This window comes from Budorcas taxicolor, chromosome 2 (assembly GCF_023091745.1).
Source record: "Budorcas taxicolor isolate Tak-1 chromosome 2, Takin1.1, whole genome shotgun sequence".
Taxonomy (NCBI): domain Eukaryota; kingdom Metazoa; phylum Chordata; class Mammalia; order Artiodactyla; family Bovidae; genus Budorcas; species Budorcas taxicolor.
The window spans coordinates 1,274,100-1,287,953 of record NC_068911.1 but is presented as its reverse complement, the minus strand read 5'-3'; the positions used below and the strand labels follow the sequence as shown (position 1 = coordinate 1,287,953).

Genomic DNA, 13,854 nt, shown 5'->3' with positions numbered 1-13,854 from the left:
ACAGCACACCACACCACATGCCTCGTGCTCACACCCAGCATGCAGATCACACCACATGCCCCGTGCTCACACCCAGCACACACCACACCACATGCCCCGTGCTCACCCCCAGCACACACAGCACACCACACCACACGCCTCGTGCTCACACCCAGCATGCAGATCACACCACATGCCCCGTGCTCACCCCCAGCACACATCACACCACATGCCCTGTGTTCACACCCAGCACACAGCACACCACAGGCCCGGTGCTCACCCCCAACACACACACTCCACACCACACGCCCCGTGCTCACACCCAGCACGCACAGCACGCCCCATGCCCCGTGCTGCCACAGATGCTGGGCCAAAGTCCAGCCCCAGTTCCCACCCCCCATGGCTCTGCGCCCACCCTTCCTTCTCCCCGTCTGCTTCTGCCGCAGCAGCTCTGCCTTGGGAATGAATCAGCGCTTCACTAATGTGCTTGATTCCTGATGGTTGAGGATCGTCTCAGGGTTTCTCCCCCACATCCGTGGGGTAAAGGGCCAGCCAGGGGGTGGTTTAGGTACCCAGCTTTCCCTCCAATGGGGTGGGTGCACAGCCCAGCTTCTACTGACGTGAGTGCCGCCCTCCTGCCACAGGGGCGCGGGCCTGGGTGGGAGGTGGGTTACGGAGCCCCAGGCCTCTGGGAGGTCACACTGGGTGCCGAGCCGGCCTTTGTGCCAGCCGCTCCCCGCCGCTGGGCTCCTGGCGGGCCGTGAGGAGCCTTGCTGCCTGGGCGAGCAGGGGTGTCAGGAAATAGCAAAGCCATCGGGCACCTTGCTTTCATCTTGCGCCTCTCATGCCAGAAAGGTCAGATCAGCCTCTGCTGTCAGGCGCTCTAGAGGGCGGTGTGAGCGCCAGGCTCTTGGGTGAAAAGGGGCTCAAGAGCACGAGTCTGGGAAGAGCCCTTCGGCGAAGTCGGGGTCTCTGCCTGTACCTGCCCTTCAGACTCTGGAGGCTGCCCACACACCTCCTGGGTTTGCTGGAGGGGCCGGGACAGGCCTGGCTCTCTAACACGCTGTCTCCCCGCCCCTGCCCCCAGCCCTAGCTGGGACAAGAGCAGGTGAGCACCCTGCCCCGGGGCTCCTCCTGCGATGGGGACTTGCCAGGGTCGGGGGCTCGATAAGAGCGCTCACCTGCTCAGACGGGCGCTCACAGGGGAAGCAAGCCTCAGTGGGGCCTGAGTCGCTGGAGACACCTGGTGAACGCAGGTACTTGCTCAGGACAAAGACTCTCTTTGGAGGTTTGCACCCATGAGAACTGTTAGAACTAAAGCTGGCTCATCTGCTGTCACCTAAACGTTGTCCAGCGTTCCCCTCTGAAGGCCCCTCTGAGAAGCTTATCCTGGTGCCCAGGGTGTGCAACGTGTGTGGGGTGCCCTCCACGTGCCGGGGGCATCCAGGGCTCAGACAGCGTCATCTGGCCAGGGGGCTGGCCTCCTGACATGGGGTGTTTCTCTTGTGAGGAAGGGGTGGCTCTGCGGCTGAGTCTGAGTGCCCCCCTCCCCCGCAGGGAACCAGTTAGATGGATAAGTCAGAGGCATTGGCGACAGTTTTATTGACAAAAGGCTGAACAGCCCCAGACTTGTTAGATCTTCTTTCTTATATTTTAGCAAGAAGGGTCTCTGTCTACGTCGCCACTGTCCACTCACCGTTTCAGAGGCAGGCTCTTCACACACCTGCTGCGCCCCACCCTTCAGGAGGTGCAGAGATGCTGTGCACAGAGGTGCCCCCAGGTGTGGAGGGAGGCGTGGGGGCCTGGTGCACACCTGCCGTGGAGCGCGCCCCACACCTCCAGCTCACGTCAGCCGTGAGAGTTCTGCCCCCGCGATGGCGGGTTCAGGGCACATCCGCCTGGAAACAAGGCTGCTGCATCCCAGTGGCCTCCCTTCTGCTCTCCTGAGGGGCTTCAGAAGCGTCTGCCCCGGGCCCAGCGTGTGCCGGAGGCAGGGGACGGCTCTGGGGGAGCAGCCGGTGGACAGATGCCCCAGGGCCGCGTGGGGCGCGCCGTCCACTCCTGCGGCCCCTACACGGTGCTGCTGAGCTTCACCTCGGCCTGTTCTGCGCCGTCCGGGACCACGGCCTTCAGGGCCGCGTGGCAGAGGCGGTTCAAGGCCGAGAGGCCGGTTTTCTGCTCCAAGTAGAGCCGCAGCTTGTCGCGGAAGGTCTCGCCGAGGAAGCTGTAGATGAGCGGGTTGAGGCAGCTGTTGGAGAAGGCGGCCAGGTTGACCACGTGGCCGGCCAGCGGGTAGGCGTGGCGCGGCGAGCGCCGGCAGGGCGCGGCCCCGGGCGGCGCGCGCTGGAGCAGGTGCACGCTGATGAAGACGTTCTCGGGCAGCCAGCACACGAAGAAGACCAGCACCACGGCCAGGATCATGCGCAGCGCCTTCTGCCTCCGCGGGCGCAGGCCGCGGTGCCGCTGCGCGCTCACCAGCACGCGCACGATGAGCGAGTAGCAGAGGCCGATGACCGCGAAGGGCAGCACGAAGCCCAGCGTGACCTCCAGCCACTGCACCTCCCGCACGTCCGCGAAGCAGAAGCACGCGTCCTCGCGGTGCTGCAGGTGGACGGCCGTGAAGGGCACCAGCGTGGCGGACACGGAGGCAAGCCAGATGAGGCCGCAGCTCAGCCGCGCGCGCGGCTTGGTGCGGAGCGGGCCGCAGCGCACGGCCTTGGCCAGGGCCAGGTAGCGGTCGAAGCTCATCCAGGTGAGGAAGAAGACGCTGCTGTACATGTTGACCTGCAGGAAGAGCGACATGAAGGTGCAGAGCGCGGCGATGCCGTAGTACTGCTCGTCCAGGTTGAACACCTCGATGAGCGAGTCTGCCACCAGGATGAGGTCTGCGGCTGCCAGGTTGATGAAGTACAGGTCGGGGATGGTCATCTTCTCCCGGAAGCGGATGTTCACCACCAGGATGAGCAGGTTGCCCACGAAGCCGATGGGGAAGAGGAAGACGGTGTACAGGCAGGAGAGGAAGAGCCCGATGGCGTACTGCTGCCGCTCCGAGAGCGCCGCCGAGCCGTTGGCCAGCGCGCGCGGCAGCTCCAGCCCTGCGGCAGTGCCGTTGTAGGCGCCCGTCGGCAGCTCCATGTCGAGCCGGGGCCCCGGGGGCGGCGGGCCTCTCAGGATGCGCTGCGCGGCTCCCGGAAGCCCGTGCTGAGCAGGATAGGCATCTTGAGAGAGAGGTGGTGCTCCTGGAAGTGAGCCAGGCGACCGCGAGGCCAGAGCGGGTCCCTGGGCACCTGTGCAGCCAGAGGCTGCGCCCTCACTCTGGGGCACCTGGGAGGCGAGAGCAGAGGGTCAGCGGGCGCCAGGGTGCGCCGGCGAGGGGGAGCACACACGCGTGGGTGGGCTGGGGTGTGTCCCCTCGGCCCGGAGGGTGGCCAGCCCTGAGCTGGAGCAGGGGGGTCGCACACAGATAACACACCCGGGTTCTGCCGAGGCTCCAGGGCCCTGGGCCTGAGGCCCGCCGGAGACAGCTCTGGAGGGAGCAGGGCGGGGTGTCTTGGTGGGGGGTGGGGAGCCTTAGGAGGATGAGAGGGGAAAGGTGACTCTCTGGAAGAGCGGACCCAGCGCACGCCAAGGGTGCAGCCGGCTTTGCTCTTCAGCTGCACAGGTGCAGGGACCCAGTGGTCCTGGCCAATCCTGAGTTCGGGTGCTGAACGTGAAGTTGTTTTCATGACGTGAAATGGAAAAAAGTGGTCATTGTTTCAGGACCTAAATTTTAAAATTTGTCTTAGTTTTGTCGGTTATTGTAAAACCAGATGTATCTCCTTCCTGCTGCTTGCAGCCTAGAAGCGCTGTGACCAGGAGGCTGGGAGGGAAACCCTCCCGGACCTCTGCTTTTGCCAGTCCTGCCCTGGTGGCCGCCAGCGCCCAGCTGGACGCAGGCTCTGCTCCTGTGCTCCCTGAGCCTCTGGGCAGGGCCTGGGGTAGCGGGGCATCCCGGGCTGGGGTGGGGGGGCAGGCGGCCAGGCAGCTGGGTGGGAGGGAGGAGCCCTAGCAACCAGCCTCACCTGCAGATGGTTGGGACTCGCTTCCACAGTGTTGCCAAAGCAACAGACACTTCCCGAGCAAGCGCTTGAAAGCACCGTTAAAAACAAGGAAAGCAAAGAGATGCATCAGGACCCGCGAGTCAGTTACTTTAAAAAGACTCGGTAGCCTCTGCTTCTGGGGCTGGTACACTGGATCTTACTGGTGGCTCCGTGCTCTCTATTCGTCTCTGGTCGGTAATCCCAATTTGAACCAGATAAACGCCACTGTTCTTGGACCCCATCTGTAATGTTTAGGGCCTCTGTTTTTAAACTTCTTTGTAAAAGCTGCTTAAGAGTATTTGCTTTGCTCTTTTAATGTGGGGATTTGGGAGGTTGTGGGCTGATCTCCGGAAGTTCAAGGCCAGCAGAGCCGTGGGGCACGCCCGGCCTCCGCAGTGCTCTCCTGCCCTTCTTCTTCCCCGAGTGCCCTCCCACCCTCGGCCGTTGCTGCTGTTTCTGTGCTAGTCTTGAGAAGAGGCAGGCCTGAGTCTTAATTGCTGGACACTTTGCTCATGGAAGTTGGCCGCGAATTTACCGATAGAAAGGTGGGTGTTAAACAGTGGGGCCTTGTCTTGCCTCAGATTGCCACCGCGTGTCCAGATCTAGGAACACGAGCCGCGTTCTTGTGAGATCTCTCGTGCTGAGTGGCTCAGCCGCGTCTGACTCTTCGTGACCCCGGGGACTGTAGCCCGCCAGACTCTTCTGTTCATGGGATTTTCCAGGCAAGGACACTGGAGTGGGCTGCCATTTCCTTTTCCAGGGAGATCTATTAGCTATGTGTTCTACATATTAAATTAATCTCAGGCTGGTGGGCATCCTCACTGAAGGAGAAAGGAAAGTGCCGGCCGTCAGAGGACAAAAACCGTTCACCATCCCCGCTGTCCTGTGATACAAAAAGAACCTTCCCGCTGAGCCTCCATATTGAAGTCCCAGTGGGGGTTGTCCTGGGACAACCATCGGCCTGGCCGCTGTTCACCACCCCAGGCGAGCCCGCCCAACCCAGCTGCCTGCCCCCTTACCTGTGCTGCCTCTGGCCACCCGATGTGCGTTGCCCTGAGCGGACCTGTCCCGTCCCTGGGAGCGGAGCTCAGCCAGCCTCCCGATGTCTCCCAGCAGTGATTCTGGACTGGGGTGGAATCAGGGCCTTTGCAGGGCTCCAGCGAGGAGCGGGGAGGAGCAGGAAGCACGGCACCCAGCCCTCAGCCAGCCTGCCCGCCGCCCTCCGGCCAGGCCTGCCCCTGGTGGCTGCAGGCTTTATAGGCGCAGCGGCCTTCCGCAAGCCCGCCTGTAACCCCCTCAGTGCCGGTCTCCTCCTCGCCCTGCGGCACTGAGCTGGGCCCCACCGCCCGTCTTCCTGGAAGTTTGCAGTTGGGCTGGCTTTTCTTCACCTGCTGATACAAACTTTCCTTTTTAACTTTAAAGGGACTGTAAGTGGGTCTTGTTTATGTTTCAGAGAATAACTATTATTCTTTGTCGGAGTTTACATGTTGCTGCTTGTTTTAGCAAGAGACTGCCTTTACGACTAGCCACTAAATTTCCTTAGAGAGTAGCGGGTGAATTATGCATAGAGAATGTAACCTACGAATCTCTCAAGACATTTGTAGACAGAAATGCAGACCCAGCGAGCAGTGAGGGGGCAGGTGAGTTCCAGGCTGGGCAGCGTTTCCTGTTGGAGAGGCGCTAGCTCACCCCCGCCCCCACCCACCCGACTCCTCCAGAGCCCCTGGAGGGCTCGCCCTGCGGCTGCTGCAGAAAACCCCTCTTCCTGCCACGACCCCCGCTCTCCCGCCTGACCCGTCCCAGTGCTGACCCAGCTCGCGCTCCACCTGCTGGCGGCTGGGAGAGGCTGGCAGAGCCGCCCCAGCGTCTGGGTGCGCAGCTCTGGGGCAAGGATCCCCAGGCGTGAGTTCCGCAGTTGTCATCAACACTGCATTTTAACCCATGTCATATCTTCCTCTTGGTGTGTGGTCTTTTTTTTTTTTTAACCTTTTGGGGTTTTTTTGAAGCTGTACGACTGAAGTCTGAGTGGTCTTTGGATGACGGACAAATGAGGCGGACTGCTGCAGTGAGAGCCTTGGGGCGGCGGGTGCTTCCCACGAGCGGAGGGCTGCTGACGGCGGGAGTATGGATGCGAGTGGGTCCCCAGCCCCGCGCTGCCTGCCGCATCCTGTGATGAGCTCCGCGACGTTAGAGTGATGCTGACTTGACATCCTTCAGGTGTATGTTTTAGGAGAGGTTCCTTTTCAGCAGCTTCCCAGGTGGCGCTAAAGTTGAAGAACCCGCCTGACAGTACAGTAGATGTGGGTTCGATTCCTGGGTCGGGAAGATCCCCTGGAGGAGGGCATGGTAACCCGCTCCAGTGTTCTTGCCTGGAGAAGCTCACGGACAGAGGAGCCTGGCAGGCTGCAGTCCACGGGGTCACAAAGAGTCAGACACGACTGAGCAACTTAGCAGGCACGCACCTATTTTCAGCAGAATACTGTGAACTTTTCATGGAAAAATCTGATATTCAGGGTTTTTCCCAGCTCTGCTTCTGATAGGCTCGCCTTTTAAAGGATGGCCCAATAACATGGATGGGGTTGATCTGATCTTAGACCTAATTTTGGCCAGCTGCACACAGGATGGTTTCCGCACTAGAAACGCTGGAGACGCCATCTTGAGGGAATGAGTCATGAGAAAGTGCGGCTTCCTCCGGAGTTAAACAAATAAAGCGCGAATTCAGGCCCCGAAATAGCCGCGCCGCGCCCCTGCCGCACAGCCGCTCTCTCCTGGCGGGAACGCAGCCTTCAGCCCCACCTGTGCGACCTGAGCGCGACATCCCGACACCCAGTGTGTCGCGAGCTCACCCAGGGCCGTGACCCGGGCTTCGGGCTCACCATCGGGAATGAGCTGGGGCTGCCACGCCACAGGCCTCGTGTTCCTGTGGCTGCGAATGGATAGGCGTCTCCCCTCCTGCCGCTGCTGAGTGTGAGGGCCCGGCCCTGCGTGAGAGGCATCAGGCCCGTCGGTATTCTGCGGGCGGGCCTCCTGTGAGGCGTGGGGAGCGTCTGTAACCGTGAACACCCAGCCTTGAACGGGCGCTTCCTCGGTGCTCGCGGCGCGGCCGGCCCGCTGCACTGAGGGGCAGAGCTGCACAGCTGAGCGCGCACCTGGACGCGATGAGCGCTGAGCGCGCACCTGGACGCGACGAGGGCTGTGCGCGCGCGCTGGGCGGGGGAGGGCCGGGCTGCCCTGAGTCAGGGAGGCCTTTGGGCTCCAGCCGGTTCTCGAGGTGGCTGGGCAGGCCTGGGAAGTGATGAGTCCCGGGAAGATTCAAGCCAGGTCGCACTGGAGCAGGGTGGGTACAGGGACCCCCAGGCCTCCACCGCCAGCATCCTCTGCACCTCCTCCCGCCCCCCGCGCTGACGTATGCACAGATGGACAAGTGCCCTTGAGTCCCGCCCTGCCGCGGGTGCGCCGGGGAGGGGTCCGCGGAAGGTTTCCCGGATGGGGCTCGAGCAAGTCCATTTCCAGCATCCTGCAGGTCTCACCCGGGCCTCTGCCTTTGGGGACCGGCGGCCGGAGGGCGAGTGGCTTGGGGGCAGGGTGTCACCGCCTTTGGACCCAGAAATTCTGACCCTGCGGCCTCTCTGCGGGGTGGGGGCTCTGAGTCCTGGAGGGAGGCCTTTAAATAACTCCGCAGGCGTAGGCTGCCGCGCCGGAAAATCACCTCGTTTCCACGTAAATATCCCCGCTCCTCAGACTTTTAAGTGGGGAGAGAACACTGCTGTGTGTTCAGAGGAAATTGACGGCAATTAAGTTGGAAATTGTTTCCACCAAAGGCCGAAAGGCGGGCGGGGCAGAGGCGCGCGGTGGCCACAGGCCGCGCGTCGGGCCTCGTTCTCCTCTGCACCGGTGGGTTTGCCGTGGCTCTCCTCCTCGCAGTCTGTAGCTCTCGCGTGTGCCTGTCGCACGTGCCCGTACACACGTGTGTGACGCCGACGCCCTGCGTGCACGTTGCGTGGTGTGCATTTGCGTCGACGTGCTGTCTTTATTCTGACCCACAGCGAGCCGGGCCCGCGTCCTGACGCCGCTGTGCGCTCCGCGCGTGGGGCCGGTGGTCTGTACCCGCTGGCTTCCGGCCCGTGTCTGGCTCCCTTGGTCCGAGAGCCGCGGCCATGCGCGATCGCTGGCGTGCTGAGGAAAGCCAGAATTAAGACGGACGACCAGACCGAGAGGAAGCGAGCTGGCCTGTCTCTTTAAGGCAAACTGGAGAAAAGGCCTCGTGAACGTCAAGGCCAGGTCGGAGGACAGCATCGGCAGGCGTCCTGACGTCCAGTCGCGCAGCAGTCGGTGTTTCTGGCCCCGGGGCCTGTGCCGCGGTCTCTGCTCCGCGGCTGCGGCCGGTGGCTGTCACCCGGCTGAACCTGGCCGCCCAGCGCCTCCCGGCCTCCTCGGACCTGACGGAACAGCCCGAGGCCCGCTTCTTCCCGCGTCCCGGCTTCTGTCCGAGGCCGGGGCCTTCCTCGGGGCTAGAGGAGCCCCGGCTTCACTGCATCGTGTTTCTCGCTGCGCGGTGGGCTGTCTGATGGGAGGCCGTGGGGTCCACAGACGGGAGTTGGTGTCCTGGCCTAGCCAAGGTCACCTGAACTCAGGCCCCGGCTTCCCCTCTGCATGGTGGATGCCGGAACAGCCCCTGCCCCAGGGTGGGTGCTGGGTGCTCTGCCTCGTGTTCGGCTGGCCCGCAGGGGACATTCGCTCCCCTCCAGGGTGCAGGGCAGCGCTCTGCTCCCTCCTGGCCTCAGGCTTGTGCGAGTCTATGGCCTCAGCTATCTGCAGACTCAGGTGGGGGCCCACCGCTCCCTTGGCCCTCTGGGTCCAGCCCGGATGCCGTGTCCCCTCCCTCATTCCCCGGTCTGGGGGACTGCCCGGTGCAGAGTGGTGGGTCCAGGGGCTCCAAGCCCCCCTCCCAGTGGGACCCTGGCGAACACACCTTACTGGTGACAGCCACCTCATTGGCGGGGCTGACCTCCCCTTCGAGCGAGTTTGGAAGGGTAACAGGAGATGCTGAGATGCTTTCAGGAAACCGCCCACAGTTCCCTGCGCCGGCTCCCACCCGCTCACCCCCCCCCACCACCACTCGCTACTCCCCCCCACTCCCCCCCCCACTCGCCCCCATCCCTGCTCACTCCTCCCCACTCCCCCCCACTCGCTGGCTCCTCCCTTTCCCCCGCTCACTCCCCCCCACTCCCCACCCCACTCCCACCAGCCTGGGCTCCACTGCGGCAGTGGTGGGCTCCCTGCCCCGCCCCCCAGGAGAAGCCAGGCAGAGAGGGGCGTGGCTCTCGGCGCTCCCGCAGGCAGACGCCTTGGCCACACTTGATCCATAGCTTTGCTCTGAGCTGAGGGGGCTTCCGTGTGGCTCATCTGGTAAAAGAATCCTCCTGCAATGCAGAACACCCCGGTCTGACTCCTGGGTTGGGAAGATCCTCTGGAAGAGAGAGAAGCTCCCACTCTAGTATCCTGGCCTGGAGAATCCAATGGACTGTATAGTCCACAGGGTCACAAAGAGTCGGGCACGATTGAGTGACTTTCGTTTTCACTGAGTTGGCTGCACGCTGGTGCAGGCCTGACCCCCCATGCTGAGCTGTGAGTCTCCGACGGCACCGGGTCACTGGTGTTTCAGGACGTGCCCGTGGTGAGGTCCGTGGTCGGAGGGCATCTGCGCTTCAGCGCGACCAGCCTTGGATGCCCGGCGTCCTGGCCGCCCGGCGATGTGCCCCCCAGGACTCGCAGTGCGGCCAGGCGGCCGGCTGGAGCGCTGCGGGGTCCCTTCTGGGCTTGTTTTCCAGAGCCAGAGTTGCCGTCAGAACCTGCAGGTGGGCTTCCCACCTGCACATGTGCTTCCTCCTCTTGGGTGAGTTTTTACGGGCGGGCGGGCCGGTTCTCAGGGGAGCGCTGTCAGCATGTGAAGCCGACAGCGTCCTCCCACGTGGCTGTCCACCGGCCCGCCTGCCTGAACCCTCGCTCGGAGGCTCTCACGTGAGGCTCAGAGTTTCCTGAGGAGACGGGCCCCCTGGCTTATTCTGGTGCCAGTTTCAGGCCAAGGACTGGGCCTTCTGGGCCCCCTCCCTCAGCCTTGCAAAAGGGCTGCCAAGGTCCAGCCTCGGTCCCCTGAGAGCTTCCGCAGCCCGGGCCCTGAGGATGTTGTGTTCCCTGTGTGGCTCTCTGCGGGGGCTCCAGAAATAGCCCTGAGGGGGTCTAGGAAGCCGGCCCTGCTCACCAGGACTGCTTCCTGGGGCTAGAAGGCTGTGTGGGGTGTGAGTGGGGGGCGTGGGTGGGCGGCGTCCCGGCTTGCTGAGTTTTCTCCAGCTTCTTGGGGCCTGCCCTGCTTCCTTCCAGACCCGCGTCTGCGCGGGGGAGGCTCGCGTCCGGCCGGGGGCGCCCCCGAGTCCTGTGGACATCTCCGGGGCCGCTAGCTACCCACCGCCCCTCCCGTGGGCTCTTATCTCGGGTTTGGCTGACCGTCCTGAGCAGGAACCTTTGCGGTCCGCTTGTCGCGGTGGTTCTGCGTCCCCTCTGTTTGCCTGTAGGGGGCGCGCCCTCTCCGGCGAGTGCTTGTCACCGCGCTGCCCTTTGGCCTCCGCCCAGCTCAGATTCTTCTACCCTCGCGGGCTGTGTGTTCTGACGGGCCTCGGCACGCGGGGGTGTAACCTTGAGCCCACCAGCCTGCTGGCGTTGGGGGCACCCGGCGGCCTGGCCCTTTGCTCTCGGCTGGCCCCTTGCCCCTTTTGTGCCCGCCAGCAGAACTGGCTTCTTAGGGCCTTGCTGCCTGCGGGTGTGTACACTGCGGGCCCCTGTGGGGGCCGAGGGCCCGGGTGAGGCACGTGTCCCCGTCCAGCTGCACGGCGGCAGAGCGGGGGAGGGGCGCGGGGGGGGGCGACGCGGCCCTGCACCCCCCGGCGGGCCGGGCCCTGGGGCTGCGGAGGCGGCAGGGCGGGCCGTGCGGTGCACACGGCGCAGCCCCTGCAGGCCCCGCCTGGGTGGGATAACGCCCGCGGTTGCCTTCCTGCCGGGCTCTGCTCCTCTGCCCAGCGGGCAGTGCGCTGCGTTACGTGAGGCGACTGGGGGTCAGAGCCTGCGCGTGGAGCCGGCTGCCTCCTGAGCGCCGCACCGCGTCTGTGGGTTCGGTGCCCCTGGGCCGTGCGTGTGCGCACCATGCAGCGCCCGGGGGCCGGGCGCGCCTCCACGGCCCGCCCTGGGGCCTATCTTGTGAAGGCAGGATTTGCTGTGGCCTCCTCGGGAGTCGGCGCCGCGTGCTGGCAGCCGGCGCCTTGCGCGCAGGTGCAGGGCCGCGGCGGCCACCGGAGGGCGCTCCGCGAACACGCCCGCTCCGCGCCCGCGGTCACTGGGCCTCCCGTTAGCCCGCTTGGAATCCGAATTCCATCGGCTTCCTGCCTCGTGGCTCTCGGGGCGGCGGGGGCGGGCTGCTTGGCAGTGCCCCCCCCCTCCCCCATGGAACTGCTGGGAAACCTACACGCGGGAAGGAAGTGCCCAGCTCTGTGTCCCGCACGAGCAGTGGTGACGGAGGGCACGGCTCTGTGAGCGGCCCCCTGCCTCCCGGAGCCCTGGCCCCCGCAGGTGTGTGGGACCCACCCACCACCAGCCCTGTGGGCACACCATGGGCCCTCGGACAGCTCGGGGTTTATCCGCGTCGGACTGAAGACCCGCGTGGTGCAGGGTCAGCGCTGACCAGCAGAGGAGCCACGGTGTAGCCAGAAAGGCTGGAGTGTAACTCACGAGGGGAAGACTTGCTTCGTTATGGCTGTGCGCTGTTTAGCTGACATGTCACACACCGCAAGAAACACATTAGAATCCAGAAATTGGCTAATAAATATCACGTAATTTAATCTTCAAAAGTGTGGGTGTTCTTTCCCCAGTTTCTAAGACACCTGCAGTAAATTCAGGCCATCTGGGCGGATGTAAGGGGTTAGAAACGAGAAGGCCCCCACATTTCCCCGCCTGATTTTAACTTCAAGAACTTGATGTGTAATTTAGCGCCTTAACGACTTACTCCTGGTTTGTCCTTTGTCAGGTCCTTTTTATAAAGAAACAAATGTTTCACTTTTTTAATTTTTTTAAAAAATTATTTGAGTCTTGGCTGCGCTGGGCCTTTGCTGCTGCACACAGGTTTTCCCCTAGTGTTGGAGAGCAGGGCTACCCCCCCCCCCCCCCGGTTGTGGTGCGTGGGCCCCTCGTCGTGGCGGCTTCTCTCGTGGGGCTTCAGTAGGCGCGGCGCGAGGGCTCGGGAATCCCGGCTTGCCGGTTGCAGAGCAGGTGCTCAGTACCTGTGGCCAGGGACTCAGGGGCTCCGCAGCACGTGGGATTGTCCCGGACCAGGGACCAAACCCGTGTCCCCTGCGTTGCCAGGAGGATTCCTGCCCACTGTGCTACCAGGGAAGCTCTGACTTCTGGATGACATCTGCCGTGATCGGTAAGAGACCCAGTTTCTTACAATAAGCTTTACAACCTTCATGAAGTCAACCCAAGGCTAAACTCACCTCTGGGGATCCTGAGTAATGAAGCGCGGCACGCTGGGGGAGTTTGTCTGTTGACAAAAATAAGATCATTGAAACCCCAGTCAGGGATTTCCGTGGTGGCCCAGTGGTTAAGACTCCGTGTCTCCAGTGCAGGGGCTGTGGGCTCGACCCGTGGCCGGGAACTAAGATCCTGCATGGCACACAGTCAGAATGCATACATACTAACAGCTTAAAAAAAGAGAAAAGGGCGGAGTGCCTGGTCCGCCTTGACCTTTCCCAAGTAGCTGGTCACTCTCTTTCAGATGCCTCGAGTCTGTGCACGGCCGTTCGGCCCTGAGCCTGCCTGATCTCACTGAAATGGTTCAAAATTCATTCAACGTGTAAGCAACTGTGGCAGGGGTACTAGGAGTCAAACATACCAGGGCAGCAAGAAGGCACCCGGAGTTCAGCACGAGACCCTCAAGCCGACATCCATGGAAAGTAGATTGTTGTGGTGCTAGTGGCTGAGGCGAAGGTGGGCTTGCTCCTCGAGTTGGGGGGCAGAGCGGGGTTCAGGGCACAGCAGCAGCAGTGGTGGGGTCTGCTGCACCTGAGACCCCGGCTCGTCCTCTGTCAGCAGTAGAGGTGGTCGCGGGACAGAAGCCTGTGGCTGCTACCGGATGACACCCTCCCCCCGGAGGTCCCCAGAGACCAGCCAGCTTTCAACCAAAGCCACTGAGAAACTGAAACAGAGTGACCTTAGGCCCCCTGCACTGTGTGGGGGAAACCAGCTGGGCTGAGGGGTGGGGGCCGTGGACAGAGATCTGGGCCCTGGGGGCTCCCCTTCTGCAAGGAGCCCCTGGTGCGGGGAAGAGCCGCTTCCCTCTGCTGGCTCCGGGACCCTGAGGAGGGCACTCATCGCCGCTCTGCATGGCCACTGCTGTCTGGGGACCCCTGTGGGGGGACGTGCTGGGGCAGCGGGGGGCACCGCCTGAGGCCCTGGGAATTTGAGGAGAGCTCCCACCAGGCCCTGGGGCCCTGGAGCAGCCGGCGGGCATCTGTGCTCGTCACCGCCAGGAGCGCCCGGAGCCCACCAGTTCCTGCTGCTCTGTCCCCCAAGGCTTACTGCAGCCCCCGAGTCCAGTGTGTCTGTAGCTCTGTGCAGGCCATCAGCCTGGAGGGAAGTCAGTCTGCAGGTAGAAGAGCATGCCACTCACTCTCTGGGCTCCATTTCCCAAGAGACTGGGGCCACGTGGGGCAGGTCCCCCCAAAGATGCCGCCAAGAGGAGCAGCCTGGC

The 13,854-nt window shown here is 63.3% G+C and overlaps 2 protein-coding genes across 4 annotated transcripts in view; one reads left to right on the top strand and one right to left on the bottom strand.

Annotated features, from left to right (window-relative positions):
* C2H7orf50 (chromosome 2 C7orf50 homolog) overlaps positions 1-13,854 on the top strand; it is a 67,351-nt gene that overhangs the window by 23,607 nt on the left and 29,890 nt on the right. The gene's annotated exons all lie outside the window — the stretch shown is intronic.
* On the bottom strand, positions 2,050-5,183 carry GPER1 (G protein-coupled estrogen receptor 1). The gene is made up of 2 exons (XM_052662891.1): positions 5,078-5,183; positions 2,050-3,303 (listed from the first exon to the last, which is right to left on the bottom strand). Exon 2 carries the CDS (start codon positions 3,112-3,114, stop codon positions 2,050-2,052), a length of 1,065 nt encoding a protein of 354 aa, XP_052518851.1. The 5' UTR covers positions 3,115-3,303; positions 5,078-5,183.

Bases quoted from the DNA above. Each gene is read 5' to 3' on its own strand.
- GPER1 (XM_052662891.1), bottom strand. From the start codon at position 3,114: ATGGAGCTGCCGACGGGCGCCTACAACGGCACTGCCGCAGGGCTGGAG.